The 24,216-nt window shown below is 41.5% G+C and overlaps 1 protein-coding gene across 7 annotated transcripts in view; it reads right to left on the reverse strand.

The window, feature by feature from the left end:
- GRIK2 (glutamate ionotropic receptor kainate type subunit 2) overlaps positions 1 to 24,216 on the reverse strand; it is a 591,038-nt gene that overhangs the window by 229,800 nt on the left and 337,022 nt on the right. For all 7 annotated transcript variants that reach the window (XR_013541731.1, XM_020780740.3, XM_020780821.3 and 4 more), the window contains exons 7-9: positions 19,617 to 19,760; positions 15,705 to 15,812; positions 4,796 to 4,909 (exon numbers count right to left, since the gene is read on the reverse strand). Coding sequence is in view for 6 of the 7 variants with exons in the window: in XM_020780740.3 (XP_020636399.1) it covers positions 4,796 to 4,909; positions 15,705 to 15,812; positions 19,617 to 19,760 (366 nt within the window). In the remaining variant the exon portion in view is untranslated. The remainder of the gene's footprint in view (positions 1 to 4,795; positions 4,910 to 15,704; positions 15,813 to 19,616; positions 19,761 to 24,216) is intronic.

Consider the following 24,216-nt stretch of genomic DNA (forward strand, 5'->3'; position numbering starts at 1 on the left):
TCAGCTTCTAAGACTTTATTTGCTAAGGATGTGATTACAGTACATTGCAGATTTTAGATTACAGGTCATATTTTGGACTGCTCAAGGAGTGGTCTAGTGTGATTTATTGCTTGGTGATTACACAAGGTAGGGGGAATTACGTTCCAGCCCAACCCTACTCCCTGCCCAAGACCAGGGTGGAGAGATTCCCCAGCAAATAGAAGTGTCGCTTTAAGCGAGATCATTCCCTGCAACATGACCCTTTCTGGTGTAGTCAGTCACTTTTCTACCCGTCTATTTACACCCTAAACTTTGTTTCCAGAAATAAATTCACACACACTGTTCTTGTGCATGTTTTCATAAAGGAGTATATGTATTTATGTTCATACTTTACAGAATCATAGAATCATGAAGTTGGAAAGGGTCTACAGTGGGGTCTCTACTTAAGAACTTAATCCGTATTGGAAGGTGGTTCTCAAGTGGAAAAGTTCTTATGTAGAATCTGCATTTCCCATAGGAATGCACTGAAAACCATTTAATCCGTATCTGCTCTTTTCCATCCATAGAAACTAATGGGAAGCTGCTATTCTGCCTTCTACCACTAGAGGGGGATTTTTTTCTTTTTTTCCCCTTAGGTCAGGGAACAGTGTTAAAAGCACTTCTGACGAAGCTAATTTTGAAGCAATGGACTGAAAACCAATTAATCCGTTCTGGCTGTTTTTTTTATGTAGAGGTGCGTTCGTACATTGAAGCATTAGTTCCCATAGGAAATAATGCAAAGCTGGTTAATACGTACTCTACCACTAGGGGGAGAACTTTTTTTTAACCTAAGATGACCTAAGGTTAAAAAAAGAGCAGGAAAGTTTTTTTTTCCTGTTCTTATCTGGATTTTTGTTCTCAAGTAGAAGCAAAATTTAGCAAATGGAGCTGTTCTTAAGTGGAATTGTTCTTAAGTAGGGACGTTCTTAAGTAGAGACCCCACTGTATAAGGCCATCGAGCCCAACTCCCTGTTCGATTCAGGAATACAAATCAAAGGATATCTGCCAGGTGGTTGTCTAAATTTCCCTTGAATGCCTCCAGTGTTACAGCACTTACCAACTCTCGAGGTACAATATTTTTCAGTGTATAAAATGACACTATTTCCTAAAATAATTAGAGGAAAAATTGAGGGTCATTTTATACATGGAAGGCAACAGCAGGAGGTAGAGACTGAGGCAAAGAAGCAGCCACGCTTGGCCGCCTCTTGTGGCTGCCCATTGACTTCTGCCGCTGCTGTCCGATTGCCTCCTCCTCCTGCCAGGGCTTACCTCCAGCTCACGTCACCGCCTTGTCCCCTGCCTGAAGGAGACAATCAGTGGAGGAGGTGATCCAGCGGTGGCGGTGGCAGTCAATGGGCATCAGTGAGAGGTGGCCAAGTGCAGCTGCTTCTTTACCTCAGTCTCAGTCTGATGCTGCTGCTGCTGCAGTATCCTCCAGTGCCACTTGCAGGCTCAGCAGCAGCAGGAGGAGGTGGACATGGAGCCAACGAAGCAGCCGCGCTCAGCCGCCCCTCGTGGCTGCCCATTGACTGCTCCTCCGCCTCCAGCAAGGGTAAAAATTAGGGGGTCATCCTATACATTGGGGGGGGGTCGTATAAATGGAAAAATTGCTGTACTGTCCTAACAGTGAGAAGTTTTTTTCTTGATATTCAATTAAATCTGGCTTCCTTTAAATTGAGCCCATTGTTGCATGTCCTGCACTCTGGGTAAAGAGCCTTGTGGCGCAGTGGTTAAATGGCTGCACTGCAGCTAAAAACTGTGCTCACGACCTGGGGTTCAAATCCCAGGTAGCGGCTCAAGGTTGACTCAGCCTTCTATCCTTCCGAGGTTGGTAAAATGAGTACCCAGCTCACTGGGGGGGGGGGGGCAATGTGTAGCCTGCATAACTAACTTGTAAACCACCCAGAGACTGCTTGAAGCACCATGGGGCAGTATATAAGCAGCACACTTTGCTTTTTTTTTGCTTTGCTCATGGGATTTGGAGATTATACTTCTGTTAATCTAGACTAAAATAGCATTTGCCATTTTTGTACCCCCATCAGACTGTTGGCTCATATTCAATTTATGATCTACAACAACTCCAAGATCCTTTTCACTTGTAGCATTGGTCAACCAGGTACTTCCATCTTGTAACTGTATACATATTTTGTTTCTTTTTCCTATGTGCAGTACTATGCATCCATCTCTGCTGAATTTCATTCTCTTGTTTTCAGCCCAATGCTCAAGCACATCTAGATCATTCTGAATTTTGTTTTTATCTTCCAGGGTGTTAGCTCTTCCACCCAATTTTGTGCCACCCACAAATTTGATTATCATTCCCTATAGCTTCTGATCCAGGTCATTCATAAAAATATTGAATAGCACAGGGCCCAGAATGGAGCCCTGGGGAATGCCAGTTGATACCTCCTCCCGGGTTTATCTAATTCATGCATTTTCTGCATTGACTCTGATGTGTTAGTGGCTTGGGTTTTTTCTCTCCAAGTGTATGCATTTTATCTCTCAGCATTGTTTGTGTACACTTTATTTCTAAGAAACATAATGGAAGTGTTGGACACGCATGACTTCTCTAGGTCAGTAATATTTCTTTCCACAGTGATTCACTGGAAATACAAAATGGCAATTTTGTGAAGATGGTAGTTCCCAATGAAATTCTTTCCCATCCTTAATAGTATTTTTTACAATAATTGCTGGGGGAAGTCATGCACGCGTGACTATTTGATAACGAGATAATATTTATTTTTCTAAAAAGAAAATTTATTAACCATTTGCATTGATTTTTTGATAAAACTAAGTAAATAATTAATCAGTACACCAAGCTGATTTTCTTCTAAGACTCTTTTAAAAACTCTGTTTTATTCATTTCTGTATATCACTTTTATGCTGCTTAGTGATTGTTTTAATTCCACTCATTACTTTTATGCCACTTTCAATTCTTTAATCATTTGCTATTTCTAAACTACTAATTTTTTCTTACACTTTTTAAACAGTTTTCAAGGTGAAGCCCTTGGAAATCTCATAATATCAAGTGGTATCAGAAATCAATCAATCAATCAGTCAATCAATCAGTCAATCAATCAAATGGTACTTTTTATATTATAGCATACTTAATGTTTTGTATTTGTATTCAACATTGTTATGGTATTTTTATTAGAATTTTGACTTTTTGCTAAGATTATATGGAAAACTGTTGAAGGACAAGGAAAATTTACATAAATTTCTTAACAAATAATCAACCACCTGTTCTTGCATTTGTATTCTTAGCAAATAGTTTAACTTCTCATTTCCAATGCTATTCCAATCAGTGCAGTTAAAAAGAGATGTCAAACATATATTAGCTGTGTTATACTGCTTGGTATACTGCCCAGCAAACACTCCGGCACATAATATGTGTGCCAGATCATCTGGCATATGCATCTGTCTTGCCAGCTGCAAGATGTTCCCACATGGATCCTTTGCATTTCCATCTGGAAGGCTGCAGTAAACCCATGCTCCCCTTCAGGGTATATGTTCTTGTTTATGACTACATGAGTGTAACTAGCTAAAGCAGAAATGGCAGAAATAATGAAAACCCTGAAATCCTTGGTTCCTTTATTGAGCCATTTAAGAGATGGCTGGGTCACATTTGGAAGAATCTAGACATTGGCAACATTCTGTTAAACACACATGGTTGGGGAGCTTCCCTCCCCGCCAGTCACTCTTGAAAGCTTTATCCTGTACAGGAGGAAAACGGCACTGAGCTGTACCACTAATATTTTTCTGAAACAAAAAGGATTGTGAGATGACAAATGAGGGGATGTGTAACTGATGCGGTTGTATGCTGCTCAGAGAAAATGATCACGTCAATGTTATCACTAGTTAAACAACAATTGATAGTCATGATTTAGAGATAGAAGAATGCCATATCATGTGATCATGGCATCCAAGGTTGTTTTATTACTTTTCATCAAAGGGCCCTCCACCCTGCCAAAATCCTTTCGCAAAAGGAGGGCAAAAAGGAACAAGCTTGGGAAGAACTAGCATCATCAAAGGGGTGATGATGGTGATAAATAAACTTTGATGGTCTGGAACTTGTGAAAGACATTTTGTCACATATCAACACAAACCTCAAACATCCCTCCACAGGAGCAAATCTCATTGATTTTAATGGCTGTTACATCCAATAGAGTTTGCTTAGAACTGAAGCCTTTATTTAATGCAAGCATTGTGCCATCTACAGCAGACACCTAATGCAATAATATCAACCATATCACAAGCTAATTCAGGGAAGAAATCATTATGAAAATTCAATACAGTCTCTATGGAACTCAACATAAATTATGTCTATTCTAAAAAAGGAGTCTCTATAATTTGTCTTTTCAGATGCACTGCTGTTTCTATTTCTCTCTCTCTTTGTGTGTGCATATATATTATGGATATATTCATTCTACAGACCAACAATAATAGATTTTGTCAAAACTTAAAAGTTCTGAGTAATCATAAGATTACTAAAAGAACAGTCAACTGAGGGTCAGCAGTGAAATTAAAATAAATTGTCATTTTTGTAGATGAGAGTAAAACTCCTTAACTAACATTTGAAATCATTCATTATGCAGACACTGCTAAATAACTGGGGAAGACATTTATATACTAGTTGTGTGTATGCACGTGTGCAGGTGTTTGTTTTTACATAGATGCTATTGTAATTACTATGACTTCCCCACCTTGTTTTTACAGACATCTGATTTTCTGAAAAAACAATGGGGCATATGATTACTTACCGAAATGGATGATTACTTACCAAGATGGTTGTTACACTCAGGGAGCGATTAGACAGTGAATCAGTAACATTTGCTGGTTTTCCTTTCTGATTCTCAGTCATGTTAAGGCCACTTGCAGGATCCCAAGTTCCAATCTATAAAACAGCATATGCACTTATATATTGCCCACGAGTTCTGTTTAGGCTACTAGGACAGAACAGTGTAAGACAAAAGTTGTGACTGCTAACCATTTTAATTCACATCTGGAGCAATTTCTACTATCATTCTCTTTAAATGCAGGTTGCTTAAAATATAATTCACTGCACTTCAAAATGCGTCTACTGAAGTGTGACATTCAGGGTGAAAATAATGTAAAGAGTTCTGAGTGCTTAATCTTCCATTCAAACTTCCATCTTTCCAGAAAAATACACATAAGATGCTTGATAACACAGTGAAAATATATTTGCCATGTATAAGCTATCCTGTAATGTAAAACAATCTATCTATTCTCTTCTTAGTCAGAGTAGGTAACTACTACATCCCTACATTCACACCCACACCCAAACAATGCATCTTGTATTCTGCAAACATAGATAACCTTTCTGTATATCTATAGAAAATCCAATTTCCCCTCCTAAATTCAACAAATTTTACGGAATAGGAACTCCCAAACTCTATTGGATCGTCCCAGTTGGAGATTGTTCCATTCACAGATATACCCTTGCTGCCACTATAAAACTTCCACTCCTGATTGAAAGATGGGTCAAGTGTTTGAGCAAAAGCAACCCAAACATTTGCATTCTATCCATGACCATGTGACTTGGTTTTCTTGCTATTCCTCTACAAATGATCTGTTTGTACGTCTCTTGGCAAAAATTCAGTAACGGCATCCTTTCAAATGCTCTTCTTTGTTTGCTCTTCTAAGTTTGCTCTGACAAACTTACTGGAATGCTTGGTCAGCGTCATCATATCCCACTGATACAATTTGGAAAGTTTAGTTAACAGTGTTCATCTGTTGGAGGGTTGGAAACACATTAGCATTCTTTGTTCCTTACCCCCTGCTAAATTTGCACTGGTGCTTAACCCTTCTGTGTGCCTCACTCCCCTCACCCCATAATTCTGTCAGTGGAAAGGCAGTGCAATCTTACATCACACACACAGAGAGAGAGAGAGAGAGAAAGAGAGAGAGAGACTACCCCATTAGTGTAACCACTACACTGGGAGGCTTATAGGTTAGAATGTAAGCATAAAAAAAACAGATATAAAATATATATTCAACAATATGGCAGTCTAACAGTGTAGGTTTAAAATTCACACAAAAGAAAAAAATGAATATTAAAAAATAAAGATACGCCAGCTGTTGTGGATGAAATTTAGGCACAATTCTCTTCTGCCTACTGAACTCATGGTTGATCTTGGAGACCTGCCACTGGACTGAACTCAAAGCTTCATTCTATTTTTTTGTTTAATCCATTTGAAACAAATGCATATTTTAAATTTCAATATTATATTTATTTAAACTGTATAATTTGAATTTTATTGAATTTTCTAATTTGGATATAATTATAATCAATGCTTATTGTAAATGTTTCATTACTATTAATGTTTATTTCCAGCTATTATTTGTTAATCTTTATTATTGTTTTGTTGTACTGTATCACCTAAGAGTATTTTGCCTATTTAGTTTTTTCTCTCTTTTTTCTTTCTATTCTTCTGACTGATATGGAGAGGAAGGCCTGCTGGCCCAGCGAGGGTTCTAACATCATGGTGATTAAGGGTAGAGGGAGATATGGTGCTGGCACAGTGCCTATTCGTGTTAGGAGAATGGTGAACAGATGTTTGAAGACTGTTCACCGTTCTGGCACTGTGACCAACTGCCTGTACTGAGGTAGGCAATCTAGCTGGCCCTCTACTCTGAACCTGGTCCTGCTGAACGCTAGGTATGTATCCAACAAATCCCAGCTTATTCAAGATCTCATACTGGAGGAGGATGCAGACCTGGCGTGCATAACTGAGCCCGGGATGGGTGGGGAAGGAGGGGTTCCTCTGACCCTTTCCTGACCTCCAGGCTATGCAGTCCAGCACCAGGGCAGACTGGAGGGGTGGGGGTGGGGAGTTGCCATTGTCTATAGAAAATCTCTAGAGGTTACTAGGCACTCCTCGGTCGTGAAGCCAGGTTTGGAGGCCCTTCATGTGCAAATTGGGGCCAGGGATGGTATTGGGATCTTGCTGGGCTACCACGCTCCCCGTGACCCAGCCACCTCCCTACCGGAGCTGGCGGACTTCGTCTCCATGGCACTGTTGGAGTCCCCGAGACTTCTGGTCCTGGGTGACTTCAACATCCATGCAGAGGTGGAGGTATCCGGTCCAGCTCTTGAGTTCCTGGAAACCATGGCTTCCTTGAACTTATCCCAACATGTCAACGGCCCCACGCACATGGGTGGCCACATGCTCGACCTGTTTTTTTCCACCGAGTGTAGTGAGCATGGTCTGATGGTGACTGACCTCGTGTCAGTCCCCTTGTCATGGTCAGACCATCACCTAATAAAATGTAACCTCACAATGGCGCTCTCTCCTCATAGGGAGCATGGATCTATTTTGATGGCCCGCCCTCGAAGGTTACTGGATCCAATGGGTTTCCAGGATACCTTGAGAGGGATTCCAGCAGAACTGTCTGGCGCTCCTGTCGAAGCTCTGGTTGATGGCTGGCTCTCCGCCGCCACTAGGGCCGTAGACACGATCGCTCCCAAATGCCCTCTCAGGAGCAGAGCCCGGCCAGCCCCCTGGTATACTCAGGATCTACGAGCAATGAAGTGAATAAGGAGACAGCTAGAGTGCGTTTGGAGAAGGGAATTGACAGGTCATAATAAGATAGCTGTCAGGATCACAACTAACCGTTACCTAGCCATGGTAAAGGCTGCTAGAAGATCTTACATCGCTGACTGGATAAGTGAAGCTTCCAACCAGCAGGCGGAACTTTTCCGTATAGTTCGTGATCTATCCGGAATTGGTCTTGGTGAAGGGCCTCCCCCTAGCATTCACCTGACCAATTTGCAGCATTTTTAAAATCCAAAGTGGAGGCCATCCGCCGTGACCTTTCTCCTTTTTAAAATACAATGGATTGAGCAGAGATGTCCAACGCTCCTCTTTGCCCAGTAATTCTTGACTCCTTTCAGCCTAACACTGGATTTGGTAAGCAAGGCACTTGATCGCTGTTGGGCCACAACCTCTTCTCTCGACCCTTGCCTGGCCTGGCTAATCAAACAGCCAGGCCTTTAACAACTGAATGGGCCACTGCAATAATTAATGGGTCTCTTCAGGAGGGCAAGGTACCCCTTGCCCTCAAGGAGACACTCATTAGGCCCATTAGGAAGAAACCAAATTTGGCGACAGACGACACTGGCAATTATAGGCCCGTTGCCAATGTTTCTTTCATGAGCAAAGTGGTCGAGAGGGTGGTGGCAGATCAGCTCCAGGCGCTCTTGGACGAAACCAATGCCCTGGACCCATTCCAGTCAGGCTTCAGGCTGCGCTATGGTACAGAGACGGCACTGGTTGTACTGATGGATGACCTGCTGAGGGAGGCCGATGGGGGCAATATGTCCTTGTTGGTCCTCCTTGACATCTCAGCAGCCTTTTATACCGTCGACCACGGTATCCTCCTGGGGAGGCTCTCTGAGTTGGGAATTGGTGGCCTGGCACTTGCCTGGCTCCGTTCCTTCTTGGAGGACCGATCCCAGAGAGTTCAGCTTGGAGAGAATGTCTCGGCCCCATGGAGCCTCAACTGTGGGGTTCCACAGGGGTCGACCATGTCTCTAATGCTGTTTAACATCTATATGAGTCTGCTGGGTGTGGTCATCAGGGGGTGTGGGGCATCATGTCATCAGTATGCTGATGACACCCAGCTCTACATCTCCTTTTCTCCAACTGCAGGAGATGTCGTTCTGTCCCTTCAGCGCTGCCTGGAGGCTGTATTGGAATGGATGCAGTTGAATGGGTTGAGGCTGAACCCGGACAAGACGGAAGACTTGAGGGTGGGTGGTCCTTCCACCAGTGTAGAAAGAAAGGTGACTCCCTTTCTTTTGGGGGGGACGACCCTTGCCGTAAAGAGTGAGATCCGCAGCTTGGGGGTACATCTGGACCCGGCGCTTACCATGGAAACCCAGGTGGCATCCGTGGCCCGCTCCGTCTATTTCTATCTATGGTGGATTTCCCAGCTGTGACCCTATCTTGATGGGGGGTCCCTCACTACTCTAGTCCACGTGCTCGTAATCTCAAGATTAGACCATTGTAATGCACTCTATGTGGGGCTACCTTTGAGGCTGACGCGGAAACTTCAGATGGTCCAAAATGCGGCAGCTAGGCTTCTTAGTGGGGTGAGAAAACACCAACATATCTCCCCCACTCTGGCTGCTTTGCACTGGTTGCCTGTCCGTTTCTGCGTTGACTTCAAAGTGTTAATGATTACATATAAAGCACTAAATGGTTTGGGACCTCAATACCTGGCAGATCGTCTTCTCCCACCCAGATCTACCCAAATCACCCGACACAGCCAGCAGGGATGGCTGAGGGGTCTGACGCCGAGGGAGGCCCGGAAGGAAAAAAACAAAAAATAGGGCCTTCTCGGTGGTGGCCCCTCGGCTGTGGAACACCCTCCCCACCGAAATTCGGCTGGCACCCTCGCTGGGCATTTTCAAAAGCCAGCTGAAAACTTGGCTATTCAAGCAGGCCTTCCGTTCAGTCAATTAAGTCATTTTTATTTCTTATTTCTCTTCTTTTATTCTTGCCATCTTGGAACTGCTTGCTTTAAATTAACTGTTAAAATTGTAAATTTACGATATTATATATTATATTGTTTTGTTTTTTTAATGTAAAACTGTGTATATTTTAAATTGTTTTTATCTTTTATGTCATGAGCCGCCCAGAGTAGACTATGTCTAGATGGGTGGCATATAAATGCAATTAAATAAATAAATAAATAAATAAATAAATAAATAAATAAATAAATAAAGAAAGAAAGAAAGAAAGAAAGAAAGAAAGAAAGAAAGAAAGAAAGAAAGAAAGAAAGAAAGAAAGAAAGCTAAGCTACTCTGTTGGCTAAGATTTGCTGGCAGAATAACCAAAAGAGCAATGGAAAGGGAACAGACATAAAGAGGAGCTGAATTACATCAGAGTCAAAGCACCTCCATTCCTGCAACAAAGTCCTAATGCTGTCAATGACAGCCATGAGGTATTTCCCAGAATCCTTAGACTTGGGAGAGGTTTGTATGAGCTCATATTCAGATGGCACAGTGTTGGTTCAGCTGGTCTTTGGCCATCTTGAAACTCTTACGTCGTTGTTACTGGAGTCTTCTTTGTGTGTAGCAGGAAATAAGAAGTAAGCACTTTTAAAATAAGAAACAACACTTTTATATTTTCAAAAGTGCAAGCTATATTTGAGGTTATGAATTACTTCCAGCTCTGATAAAAAGAACAACAGGAACAACAGCAGCAACAACCAACTGATGTTTAAATGTGGCTATAATTGGGCATAACTTTATATTAAAGCCCTAGAAAATAATAAAAGATTACCTGAATAGGCTATACTGCACTGCAAAAAAAGCTTCAGAATCTTTTTTGCTATGATGAAACATTCATGAACAACAACCCTTGCTTTCTAAGTTGTAGAAATTCCTTCACAGGCAAACATAGGGTTTTTATATATACCATCCTTTTACTTAGACTTGTTGCACATCTAAATATATCTTTGCTTCAGTTGTCTTTTCCAAACTAATGTCTACTGGTGAAGCAGCCGCCAAATAAGCAAATAACCAGGCCCTGTGTTACCTCTGATACAACTTAAAAGATTGAAGCACAAGGGATTCACATTTGGTCTTGGGAAGAACTGAGATATGTCCCTTCCAAAAAGAGGCCCAGGGAAATAAGAGCTTTGTGGAGCCTAGTTCTGAAAGAAACTGGGAGTGATGAATACTGTCTATCACTATTTGTCTATGTGATAAGATACAATTGTATCCTAACCACTATCATCACCACAATCCTGTGAAGTAGCTCAGACTAAGACAGAATGATTGAGCCAAGGACACCTCCATAAATTTCACGGATTAATAATAAGTAGAATTTGAATCTGAGCCGCTGAAAACAAAATGGCTGGCTTTTGTTTTCAGTGGTCCCAACACCAAAGTAACAATCCATTCTTTTGAAAAAAATAATATGAAATAATATTGAGAATATATTGAAGAAGAAGAAGAAGAAGAAGAAGAAGAAGAAGAAGAAGAAGAAGAAGAAGAAGAAGAAGAAGAAGAAGAAGAAGAAGAAGAAGAAGAAGAAGAAGCAGCAGCAGCAGCAGCAGCTAACAAAAACATATGTAGTAAAAACAAACATTTCTACAGTTCTGGCTCATTTCATCTCAAGATATAAATGGTTTTATATTTACTATATTTTGCCCAGTTTCCAATATATTAATGGCAAGTGAATTTACGTGTTCTCCATTTTCTAATTCAATACAGCTTCTAAACACAGAATTGTTCAATCCACTGCCTCTGCCCCATATATTCACAGATTGCAGTTTCCATTACATTTAGTAAATGGGTTTGTAGGTAATGTTCAATCTACATGACAGCTTTCCTATTGAAACCAATTTGCATTACCCTTCCAAGTGAATGTTTGTGAAACATGATTAAAATGATTTACTGAAACTCATATTTTACATCTTGTTGTATTCCTTTCCTTTCTTTATTTTGATCTCCTATTGATCATGCTTGTTTAGCAGGTATTTCACATCTATCTTGTCCTAGAACTATCCAACAGAGGTGTTCTTTTATTTCATGATTCTTCTACAAACATTCACTGAGATCTTCTTTATATGTTAGTTACTTGATTCATTGTTCAGTAAAATCTTATTTGTTCCTCCCTCACAGGGTGCTGTGGGAATAGATACTCATGTTTAAAAAAATCATGGTCTCTCTGATCTTCTTCTTCTTCGCCTACAACTGACTCAAGCTATACTGGTGTCTGGAGGTAAACACGAGATAGTGCTCCATCCTATTCAATAGGGAGAGCTGATTAGAATGGCAGCCAAATCAACACTAGATATAAGACTGCATTCTGATGAAAGTAGCAGAATAGCTGAGAAAGCAGAATGGTAGATGGTACCACCATTCATCTGTTCAGTTGCATCTGCTCCACAAGATGGCTGCCTCATTTTACCTAGTGACAGAGAAAAACAGTTTTTTGAACTGTGCCTAGAATCAGATTGTCAGCAAGTGGAGCTGCTATAACAGTGAGGTTATGTGATCCCTGTAACCAGTACCATTTAACAATCTGGCTCCAGCATTTTAGAAACTACAGTGGGTCCAAAATGCTACAGCCAGGCTGTTAACTGGGGCTGCCAATCTGGTTCTAGATGCAGTTCAAAGAGTTGATTTTAACCTATAAAAACCTAAATGGCTGGAGTCCAAACTATCTCAAAAATGTTTCTCCCTATGAGTCTGTCCAGGTGTTAAGATCACCAAGGGAGGCCTTTCTCTCAGTCCCACCACCCTCACTGGTGTGCTTGGTGGGGACATAGGAGAGGACCTTCTCTGACACTGCTACCAGACTCTGGAACTCCCTGCCACAGGAAACCAGGCTGGCCACATCTTTACTGTCCTTCCACAAGCAGGTGAAGACCATACTCTTCAGGCAAGCTTTTCCTTACTGATTGACTGTCTAGGAGACAATAAACAAGGTGGTTTATATTTTGTTGCTTCTAAATTAGAGATGGCTACTTACCATGGTTTGGAGGATCTGGCCCACAGATGTTGGGTGGGTGCCCCAACTCCTCCCGCAGGTACCCTGTCAGAAACAGCACCCTGAGCTTCCCAGCCTCACCTCCTCCTCTGAGTAAGTATCCCCTAGAGAAGCCAGGGAACAGAATCCAGGATGCCCACACAACATCTATGTGCCTGAATCCCCAAACCACAGTAAGTGCCCATTTCTATTCTAAATCTATTTTTGCAATGCTTTTACCTAGGCATTTTTAACATCATGTTATTAGGTTTTCTTTAATATTTGAATAGATTGTTTAACTGTGTTTTTAACTATTTTAAGGCCCTGGGGAAAGGTGTAACAAAAATATTTTAAATAAATAAATAGTGGCAAAGACAGCTGTATGCACCCAACTAGGTCTCAACCAGAAGCTACCACAGTGCTGGTACAATTCTGCTAAGTAATAATAGACAAGGTGATGCAATATGGTTTGCTCCTTCCTTGTGCAAGAACAGAAGGCTCAAACTATTTGTCCTCAAACCTAATGTTGCTATTACATTTTCTCTCTTTATAATAGGACACTATAATACTTTCCCCCAAACCTTTGTTTTTGTTCAGACTTGGATTTGAAATTTTGTCCAATATAATGCTTTACAGCACTGTAAGAAGAAATTCACCATTAGCTCCTTCCAAGTCTCTAAAGCTAAGGAAGCCACGGGTATGACTGCAAGGAGACCACAAAGCATGTTCTCCTTCTGCAGACTTATCCTATCGGTTTGGTACATGCATGGGAAGATACTTAGGGCTTGATCATGTATTAAGGCAAATGCTTATTTTCTCTTCTTCACAGCATTATTTGTCTAGACATACAAATATTCCAGAGCTATATGCTTGAGACATCTGGAAACAAGGTAATTTTGCCTCCTACCTAACCAACTGCAAAAGAAAAGCAAACTAATTTACGAAATGCAGACAGCAATGCCCTCTCGTTAAATCAAACAGATAGTTTTCTCACAAGGAAGCACTGCTTCTAGATGCCAAATCAACATTTTGTCCACTGAGACTGTTAATCAATCTGAGATGAGTCAAGGGGGAAAAACATTTTGTAGATATGCAAAGCAAATTATTTCTGCACACATATATAATATTGTCAAGATCTGAATGGAGCATTTAGCGTCCTGCATCTTGCACTTCCATTTGTCATGCTTTTCTATAAAAAGCTGAGATTGTCCAGTGATACCACTTCCTAAACTCAAGAGTTATAAGTAGGATTAAACCCCAACAATTTGAATTAACAAGTGTGTGTAGAATTACATCATTTTACAGTCTCCAAAATTAAGGGTGTGCAAAGTTTGTAAAGATTAATAAAATGACAATAATGGCTATTTAGATGTAACATTCAGAAAAGCTATGGATAGCTACCTATTATAATTTTGTTCTTGCAATATACCGTTAGGCAGACTACATTTTTTATCTCTCAGTTTTATATTGTAACTATCTCTCTCTCTCTGGTACCACAATTCCAGGAATCCTTCTGTACCACCAGAATACTTCTTAGAATCAATGTTTTACACCAAAGGAAGACACATTATTTTAGTCTCTTAACAACAATTCTTTCCCTTCACTGATACTTACTATGGGCAGGGGAATAGGATTGCTGGCACAATGTGGCCCCCTAGCACATTCAACTCACATTTTGTAAAGTTACCTTTAAAGCTAATACTAATATTTTGCCCATTATTAAGCTTGTCAGCTATGGCAGGACTTACTGGAAGGCATGGAAACTTTATCATCTGATGGATGCCTGTAGTAAGTATCACACAGTAATAAGCCCCAAACCACCAATCAACATGCAGTGCAGGACTCATCCTATCACATTTCTTTATCAGGTGGAGAATGTACAAGCCCATAGTTATCACTCCAAACAGTAGAGGCTGGAGATTCAAATTTAGGAAAGGGCAATTAATCCTCTCCAGGGTTCAATCTGAACTTTCAAATTTAAGCTATCTAAGGTGTTGAAACTCTTTGTGGGTAGCTGTTGTTCATTAGAGACAAAAACCTGGAGCAGATTCACTGCCTCCATAAAATTGGAGCAATTTCACTGCCTCCACCAACCTTGAATGCAGGTGAGTGCAAAAACTCTGCATTCCAGATGAATATATCACATGAGGATCCATATGACATGTAGCAGCAGAGATAAGAAGAGCCCACACAAAGGTTATTTCAGCAGTCTCTAACATTGTTTTACAACTTGTTCCTTCTATAGGATTAGAATAAATCTATGCTAAGAACCAGCCATCTTCATGGCTAGTTTTGCCCTGATGTCTACTTTGTCATTGATTTATGAGGGGGACTCCCCCACACAAACGTTTATGAATCAGTATTCCCATCATCTATCTCCACTGTCTGGTAGGAGTGATTACTTCTCATTTTATTATTTTTATTGATTACATTAGTTTCTTGCCTTTCCTCCAATCAGCTCATGGTGACATAGAAAGATAACTGCTCTGAGATCACCCAATGAGTTTCTTGGTTCAGCTCTTTAGTTGTAGCCTAAACTCATAGTCCAGCTCTTTAATCACTACACCACCAAGTGATTAGTGGCCATAGGCAGCCATCTGTGATCAATGCTATGCATTCACTCAGATGCAAATAGCTCCTTCACACTTTCATCCAGTGGGATAATTTTTTTAAGAAAATCAGCCATGAATAACGGACTGTTCTGCTTTACTCTCAGTTTGGAACTCCTGTCAGTTGCTAAAAGTATTAATTATATGGCAATGGGTGAACGATCCTTTAAAGAACACATTTGTTTTATGAACTGCCAACAGCACCTTGAAGCAAAGGAAGGAAGGAAGAGATGGTTCTATTGTGGATGTGAACACCGTTACATAGTTATTTGAATATCCCTTTTATCTAGGCAAAAATTAAGGACCAACAGAAATGACACTCAAATAATGCGATTTTAAATACAAATTACATATTAAGTATGGCTGCCAAGGCACCAGCTATGAGTCAGTGTTAATTCCAACCCTGATATGCATACAATTTCCCTAAAGTTGTTGCTTAAAATGGAACTCAATATTTTCTCACACATCAATATTACCTATATTGGTTCCACTCCTAAGGAGAAAACTACTGCTCATATTATTTTTAAATACCATGTATCAGTTCCAAATAAACAGGCAGAAGTATCGCCAGTACCTTTTCAAGACCTTCCTCCTTAAGGCTAATCACATCTAAGTCAAAATCTGTCCTTAAGCCATTGGTTTTGTTGAAAGTAATCCTGCCAGTGAGGCCTTCCCAGTGAGCCTATGAAAAGAGAGGAGGGGGATCATGTGTAAGCAATAAGAGAGACAGAGAGGGAATGAATAAATTAATGTCTGCCAAAATGGAAATATAAATTATTCATTAATGTTAAATCATTTTCCTTCTGGACAATAAAAAAAACGTAGTCACTTCTTGGATTTCCAGCATTCTTTTGATAATTAAACCAACTTTCCTTAATCTCCTCATACAATTCCTTAATAGCTTTCCATTTCCACATGCATAGCACATGCCCATATACACATAATGTGTCTTGCTCAGTCTGATAAAAGACAGATTGTTAATAATGTCGCATTATCTCCTGTTGTGAGGATTTATTTACTCATGGTTTACACAGAGGGTTTCCTCTCACCGATCAGTCACACTACCTGCTCTGCCTGGATGCATTATGTCCAGGAGGTCTGTGCACTAATGATTGGGAAATGCTTCTTAAGGCCCATGCCTTCACTAGCACACTCTGAGCCCCTTACTCCTGGCTGCTCCTAGTTGTAAGCCAATCCTTAAAATAGCACAAGCAAAAAACTTAAAATAATCTCCAAATGCTTCAAAATCTCTGAGCATTCTCAGACATTGGGTTAGCATCAACCCCCTTGCAGCTGTCTCAATAAACCACAGTTTGGGTAAAATTTTATTATTTTATTAAAAAGCAAAAAATAGCAAAGCATGGCAAAAAAGTTCAAATAATTTCAGCAGTAATTACAAAAAAGCATCATCATGTACAGAGCTCTAAGCATGATAAAGCTGTTTCCACAGAAAATAATGAAAACTAGCTCTCTAAGTTATACTCACAAACATGCACAGAGTTCTTCATAACAAGTAGCATAAAGCAAGAACATACTAAGTCATGATGACCAGTCCATGATATGAATCCAGATGGGAAGTGTCTTTTGTTCTTCTTAGATCTCTCTTAAATCCCATCATCCCACCAACCATAGGACCACAAATCAACCAATCATTTAGCTTATTTTAACTGGCATCAACTATATCAGCTAAGTTCTTTTAATTAACTCAGGTGCAAGGAATGTTCAAGGTCAGGATGGTCTGAGTTCTCCCTTATATTGAGACACTGGTATTAATTATTCCACATTCTCAAAATAAGTGAGCCTAGATCACTGGTTCTTAACCTTGGGTTACTCAGGAGTTTTGGACTGCAACTCCCAGAAGCCTTGCACCACCAACTGTGCTGGCTGGGGTTTCTGGGAGTTGCAGTTCAAGAATATCCGAGTAACAAAGGTTAAGAACCACTGGCCTAGATGGTGTATTTTAAAATGTTTTAAAACTTGATGTTCACCCTCTACAGTAGGACACCTATATCTGCAGGGGATTGGTTCCAAGTGCCCCCCCCCTTTGGCTGTTGAAAATCACAGATTATAGAGAACACTATAATAAGACGGCAAAAAGTGTTTCTCAAAGTGTGTGCCACTGGACCTACCAAGTGTCGGAAAAAGATTGACACTGAGACAATAGTTAAGTAATAATCTTTATCTAATTCTCTTAGGAAAAGGTAAACGGGACATCCTAAGAAAACAATAAAACTACTAAAGCCACTTAACAAAACATACCAAACAATAAAAACAAGTAGGGCGGCAGCAGCTCAGGCAATGCCCACAAACTTAGGCAAGCACATACGGTCTCTGCCTCGCTCCGTCAGTCAGCACCAGTGAAGTGTGGGTTTGAGAGAGAGTGAGAGGCAACGTTTTATAGAGGCTCACTGAATAAAAGGGACAGGTGAGGTCTTTAAGCACATTAAGCATACTAACCCACAATGGCTAGAATGTTGGATCTTCCCCTATCCCAACACCAAGAGGTGCTATGGGAAAGGGAAGGGAACATAAAGCAAGGTTGCCGCCCCCTACCACAGCTCCCCCGCAGCACCTGGTGGTCCCAATCTCAGTGGTCTCCTTGGGGGCTGCATTGCTCTGGCCTAGTCTGGCTGTCTTGACTGGTGCTGGTGGTGCTGGCATTGCCCTGGCTGCTTGCTTGCGGGCAGGCTGGACTGTCTCCCAGGCTGCCCGTTGCCTTGCCTGGCTACCCCAGAGCTGCCTTTTTCCTGTCCCCATGCCCCATCCACACCACTGTTGCTACCAAGTAGTAGCCTGGGGCATCCCCACACTCCTCCACCTATCTCCCATAATGGGCAAAGGGGCCGAGCCATGAGGGGTGGGGATAGATGGGGTGACAGCTGCCCTTTCTGGCTCTGCTTCCTCATGAGGTGCTGTAACCTGCAGGCGGCCCTAAGGAAGAAGCAGAGAAGGAACAATTCTGGCCACCTGCCTGAGATTGAAAGTCCAAGTGACAACCCGAGGAGAAGATTGAGCCACATGTGAGGGAAGGGTGCCCTAGGATCAAGATCCAGGATCAGGGAGGAAAGGAGAGAGCAGGGCAGGGCTGGAGACTGCCACCTGCAGGAGAGGTGGCCCAGGTGAGCCCCATAACCCACAATCTACCTCCCCCAGCAGGCGAAGGGGCTGAGCTGCCAGGGCGGGGACAGATAGGGTTGAGAGCTGTGCTGTGCTTCCTTGCAAGCTACTGCAGCCTGGAGGCAGCCCCAAGGCAGCGGAGGAGGAGGGATCCCGCCTGCCTTCCTGGTACTGAAGGCACAGGTGAGCAGGGCAGGAAGCAAACTAGGGAAGGAGGATAAGGCACCCCTGTCCTTTGACAGGATTCGGGAAGAAAGAGCAGGGCCAGAGGCTCACACCCAACCCAAGCAGCCACTCTATGCCAGGAGACCACTCATCCTGTGAAGCCACCAGACAAAGAGGCAGCCCATAGGCCAAGGAGGCAACTGAGCAGGCACACAGGCTGCACCGTGGACCTTATTAAAGTGGATTCCCCCAACACAAAAATCATCATCAATCATGAGGTTTTCTTTATTTGTGTCCTGCAGATCAGGTATCCTTGTACTCACCATATTTTGACAACAAGGAGAGTCTTATAATTACAAAATGGAACTGAGAATTTTGCTATTGACAATTGCTAAATATGTCCCTATGACTCTGCAAGTTTAGACTTGAGCCTGTATTTCCGGAGGATCCTTCAGGCTTTAGTGAATGTATGGAAATTCATGAGCCAGCAGGGATGGAACCACAGCAAGTGTCCTCCTCCTCCTCCTCCTTTGCACTTACAGAGTGAACATTGGTAACAAGGCAGCATCTGAGTAAACTCCTCTTCTAGTTGAGAGTTCTATGTGACTCAGGAAGCCATACAACAGAGTTTCTGAATAAAACAGTACCCACAACAAGTAATGTGCATATCTACAGGAGAAGCATTCTTGGCAATGCTGTAGAGTCCTAGAATAATGGAGCTGTTGAAGAGGGACTACTTGGCACAACTCAAAGCCTGGTTGCATAATGACTTTCCATACTTCCATGAATGTGGCTTCAAACAAAAAGATGCTGGAGCCCTTGAGAATCCCATAATCGGGGTGGGGTGGAACTATTGACTTTACTTTGATATTAGTGAAATCTACACGTTGCCTCTGAGTGGACACCTGCCAGAGGAAGTGAGGCTTTGAAGCACCAAACACCTGTTCGGCTGTTAAACAAACCAGCACAAATCCATGAACAGGCGATCTGTGCCCATCCCTAATTATGATTATTCACTCGAAAGCAGAAATGATGCTGCTTAACAAAATATCTCAAATTTATTTGTATTCGGCTTATTGAGGCTTCTGTTTTTTTTTTTCCCATTAACATTCTAGTGCAAATTGTTTGCAAATGGACGTAGTCATCTTGACTGGCTTTCTACAGTTGAACAACAAAGGTGGAATGTATTTCATTAGTGATATACCTCTTTAATGAGATTCATGAAGCGGGTCCCAAAGCGCCATGGCTTGTGCCGATTACACTGTAATGAACTGACAGTCATCTGTGGGAACTGCTGGACAGCCACTGACACCACATGAACAGCATCGTACATTAAAGCTGCATCTGTCTGAAATGAGAACATAAACAGTGCCATGAAACAATGAACTAGAAGCATGTGATGCAAAGGAAGATGGCAAGACATATCCCTTCATGCTTTTGTTCATGACAAGAGAGTATAAGCATGATACGGTTGGCTTATCAGCTTAATGCTTACAAAGACAATAATACCGTCAAACTACACATGACTTTAAAGATGTAGCTAGCAGCTCTGTCTCTCCCATTCACACATAGGATTCCACAAGAGAAGCACAAGGGACCAGATCTGGATCGGGACCCATGAGGAAAGAGTAGAGGGATTTAATCGTTTGCCCCAGGTTGTAACAACCAAGAACAAGATTGGGATCCTCTGGGGAAGTAGATAGTGAACTGGTGTGTCCTTGTATACTAAACAAAAAAAGTCCCTCTGCAAAATTTCTCCTTGCAGCAAGAGAGGCTTGTTCTTGTTAGTCATAGAGTCTTCACACAATTACACAAATTGTATCATTAAAAAGGGAATTGAAAATAGAACAGCCAACATTATAATGCCATTGTACAAAACGCTGGTAAGGCTGTACCTGGATCATTGCATACAGTTCTAGTTGCTGCACCTCCAAAAAAGACATAGTGGAACTGGAAAAGGTGCAGAGGAGAGTGACTAAAATAAGGACTGTGTTGGGGCACCTCCCTTATGAGGAAAGGCTTCGGCGTTTGGGGCTTTAGTCTAGAGAAAAAGCACCTGAGGGAGCACATGACTGAGATATATAAAATTATGCAAGGGATGGATACAGTGGATAGAGGGAATTTCTTTTCCCTCTCACGTAATACTAGAACCAGGGGACATCAATTCCAATTGACTGTTGGGAGAGTAAGAAAAGACAAAAGAAAATCTTTCTTGACCCAGCGTGTTGTTGGTCTGTGGAACCCCTTGCTACAGGACGTGGTGACAGCATCTGGCTGAGATACCTTTAAAAGGGGATTGGACTGATTTCTGGAGAAAAGTCCATCTCAAGTTACAAACTATGATGGGGTGTATAATCTCCAGACTTAGAAGGAAGGTACCTCCAAATGTCAGATGCAAGGGGAGAGGTATCAGGAGACAGGTATCTAGTTGTCTCTTGTGCTCCCAGAGGCATCTGGTGGGGCCACTGTGAGGTACAGGAATCTGGACTAGATGGGCCCTTGGCCTGATCCAGCAGGGCTCTTCTTATGTTTTTATGCTCTTAAATATTGAAACAATTGTAGTTCCTGCCTTGCTTTTGTGTGGGCTTTTAAAACGTAGAAGCGTTTGCTGGTTTGTGAGCTATTAGCCTTCTCTTTTTCCATTTGAACAGGGAAAAGATTCTAGAGACACTGTGTGACACTTCCATCAACGCTTGGTGTTTTCCTCTTGTGCTGGATGCAAGAACTCAACAGGCCATCTTGTCATGCTGAGACAACCTCTGTCAACTATAAATGACACATCGGCAAGAGTTCTTCACATTCACATTGCAACTGTCATCACTACCAGCCAACAATGGAAATGGATTGTGGGAGCTGTAGCTAAAATCTGGGGGACAAAGACACTTCTTTCCGTTCTTCTTTCCTGCTTTAAGTAATACTTCCTTTGACTGGCTACACATCTGAATTGAGAAGGCAGCTTCAAAGATTACAAATGCTTTGCCACTTTTTCAAGATGCCTTACACAAAATGACCTGTTGTTCCTGCATATCAGCAAAATTAATGAGCCATGAAAAGAGTTCATTAATGATAGAAAGGCTTCAGATTCCTCTATTGACCATGATACAACATAATATAGAGTGAATTTCAATAGTTCTTTTTCTGCAAATGAACCCAGCTCATTTTACAATAAAACAAAACATAAAAATGTAAGCATTCTCTACTGTTACAGACCATAAGCTGGAACTAAAACAGAAAATGTAATTTCCAATGTAAATGAGTCTCCTGTGGTGCCATTTGAAAACCAAAATGGGGATACATTTTTGGCACAAAATGGCTCTTAAAACAGCATCACATAATTTCTAAAGAACCGAGTGCTGCACTCAGACTTCAACTTTAGTCAAAACACTGGTTGCCCAAATTGTTCACTTGCTTATAACTCAAAGTGCTTTTAAGGGTAATTTGATACCTTTGAAGGAGCCAATACATCTCCTGAAACCAAATGTGACTTGTGGAGTCTGCTTTGTGTGTGTTAAGAGGCTGGTGGCAGGACTTTATGCAAGTTAAATCCTAGGCAGCAATCTTTTCCTCAGAGAAGCCACAAAACAAAAGTGCAATAAAACTGTCTAATGCAAAAAGTGTGTTCCACAGCCTTCTCATAAATCTATATCATTACAGTGGTGCCTTTCATTACAATGTTAATTCGTTCCAGTGAAATCGCTGTAGAACGAAAACGTCGTAATGCGAAATAAAAAAGCCCATAGAAACGCATTAAAACCCGATTAATGCATTCCTATGGGCTTGAAACTCACCATCCAGCGAAGATCCTCCATAGCACGGCCATTTTCGCTGCCCGTGCAGCGAGGAATCCATCTCAGAAAAGAGCAGTGAGCCATTTTTTCCCCCGGTGGCCATTTTGAAACCGCCGATCAGCTGGCTGAAAATCGTTGTTTTGCGAGAATCGGTTCCCGAAGCAGGGAACCGATCATCGCAAAGCGAAAAAAAAACATTTAAAACATCATAAAGCGATTGCTTTTGCAATCGCAAAAAGTTCATTGTGATGCGATTTCATCGTTAAACAGGGCGCTCTTCTTGCGAGGCACCACTGTACATAATTTGTAAAACCACCTTCCTGCTGTAACATATACATAATAATAATTCCAGATATTCAACAGCAACCAAAAATCAAGGTTATAAGCAGAGGTACGCATAACTTCTATCTCGTGCAAGTCAGGAGGTGATGCTGAGGAGCCTGACGCCAAGGGAGGCCCAGAAGGAAAAAACAAGAAACCAGGCTCCCTCGCTGGGTATTTCTAAAAACTAATTAAAAACATGAATGTTTAGGAAGGCCTTCCCCCCAGTTAATTCTTGATTCTCTCCCTTTCTTTCTCTATGGTGATTTATTTTTGTTTTACTCTCCATCTTGTATAATTGTTTAATTGTGTAATAATTCATTCGCGAATAAATTCATTTTAATATTTATCCATGTATTTTGTGCTGTAAGCTCCCTAGAGTGGTCGCGATGACCAGATAGGCTGGATACACATAGAATAAATAAATAAATAAATAAATAAGTCAATCAATCAATCAATCAATCTAAGGTGTAACCCTACTTGAAGGTTCAATAAGGTAGCAACGTATAATGATCTAAAAGTTCAGCACTTGGAAAAGTTATTGTTTTGGATGATAACTTCCAGAATCCTCCAACCAGCAAGACCACTGGCTCTGTGGGTTTAGTCATTCTTCTGGTCCAAAAAGCTGTTGTGTCACACACATCAAGTGTCCTTGTATAGGACTCTGCCTTGGAACACAGAACACAAAGATCTGAAGGAAGAATCTCTATTTTCTCCAAAGATCTGGCCTTAAATCCTACCTTGGTTGAAAATACTGGGGGGGAAAAACATGGTTGTCATGGCAGTAAATAATGGCCCTTACAGTACCATTGGTATGGATATTCTAGTCCCCTAGGATAAGTGTTCTGGGATTTTCCACGCCTGAGATCACCCCTGTTGGAGACAAATATATAGCAGAGTGGTTGGTAGCTGAGAATAATTGGTGGCTCGCCACCCGGTATAAGCAATCAAATCCAGGTCAGTTGAAGAGGTCTTATGCAGCAGATGCTAGAATCCTTATGATTCCTCTTCCTTATTATTTTGGTAGTGCTCAGTCTGCACCATCCAGCCAGATTAATTTATCCATGTCAATTATCAAGGTTTGTGTCATAAACAACAAGTCCACCCCTTCAGGTGTAATTAAATAATGGGTCATAGATATGTCATTGCAAGTGATCTGCTATTCAAAAGCAGCATCACAGCACTAGAAAGCAAGGATAGCTTAAATTACTCTAACCGAGTAAAAGATCAGAAAAGAGAACAATTCTACAGTCTTGACTACAGTCCCCCTTGACTAGATTTTCCAATTTCAAAGCCTCATGTTTGCATTCAAGAGTAGCAGACACTTCATTGACCATGTTTCGCCAAGGTTCAGCCTATGGTCAGTCCAGGAGGGAAAGGCCTGGGAACTCCTAAGTTGCCCAAAGATATAATGACCAAGATCCTCTTGTATAATTTATGCTGGTATCAGGGAAATGATGCCACTGCAGCAACAGATTGCTAAAGCTCTGCAGCAATTCCTTGTTATGATTCCTCATTGCATGTGACTCAGGTGGTTTTGTACATGACTTAGAATTCAAGCAGGAAATTCCATGTTGTGGATGAAGCCACCCAACTCTCACACAATGAGAATCCCACAAAGAATTGTACTAGAAACTCTAATTAGTGAAGATCTCTTGTGGTGGTGATGTTATTTCTCCCATGCAGGCATATGTT

Source organism: Pogona vitticeps, chromosome 1, assembly GCF_051106095.1.
Source record: "Pogona vitticeps strain Pit_001003342236 chromosome 1, PviZW2.1, whole genome shotgun sequence".
Lineage (NCBI taxonomy): Eukaryota > Metazoa > Chordata > Lepidosauria > Squamata > Agamidae > Pogona > Pogona vitticeps.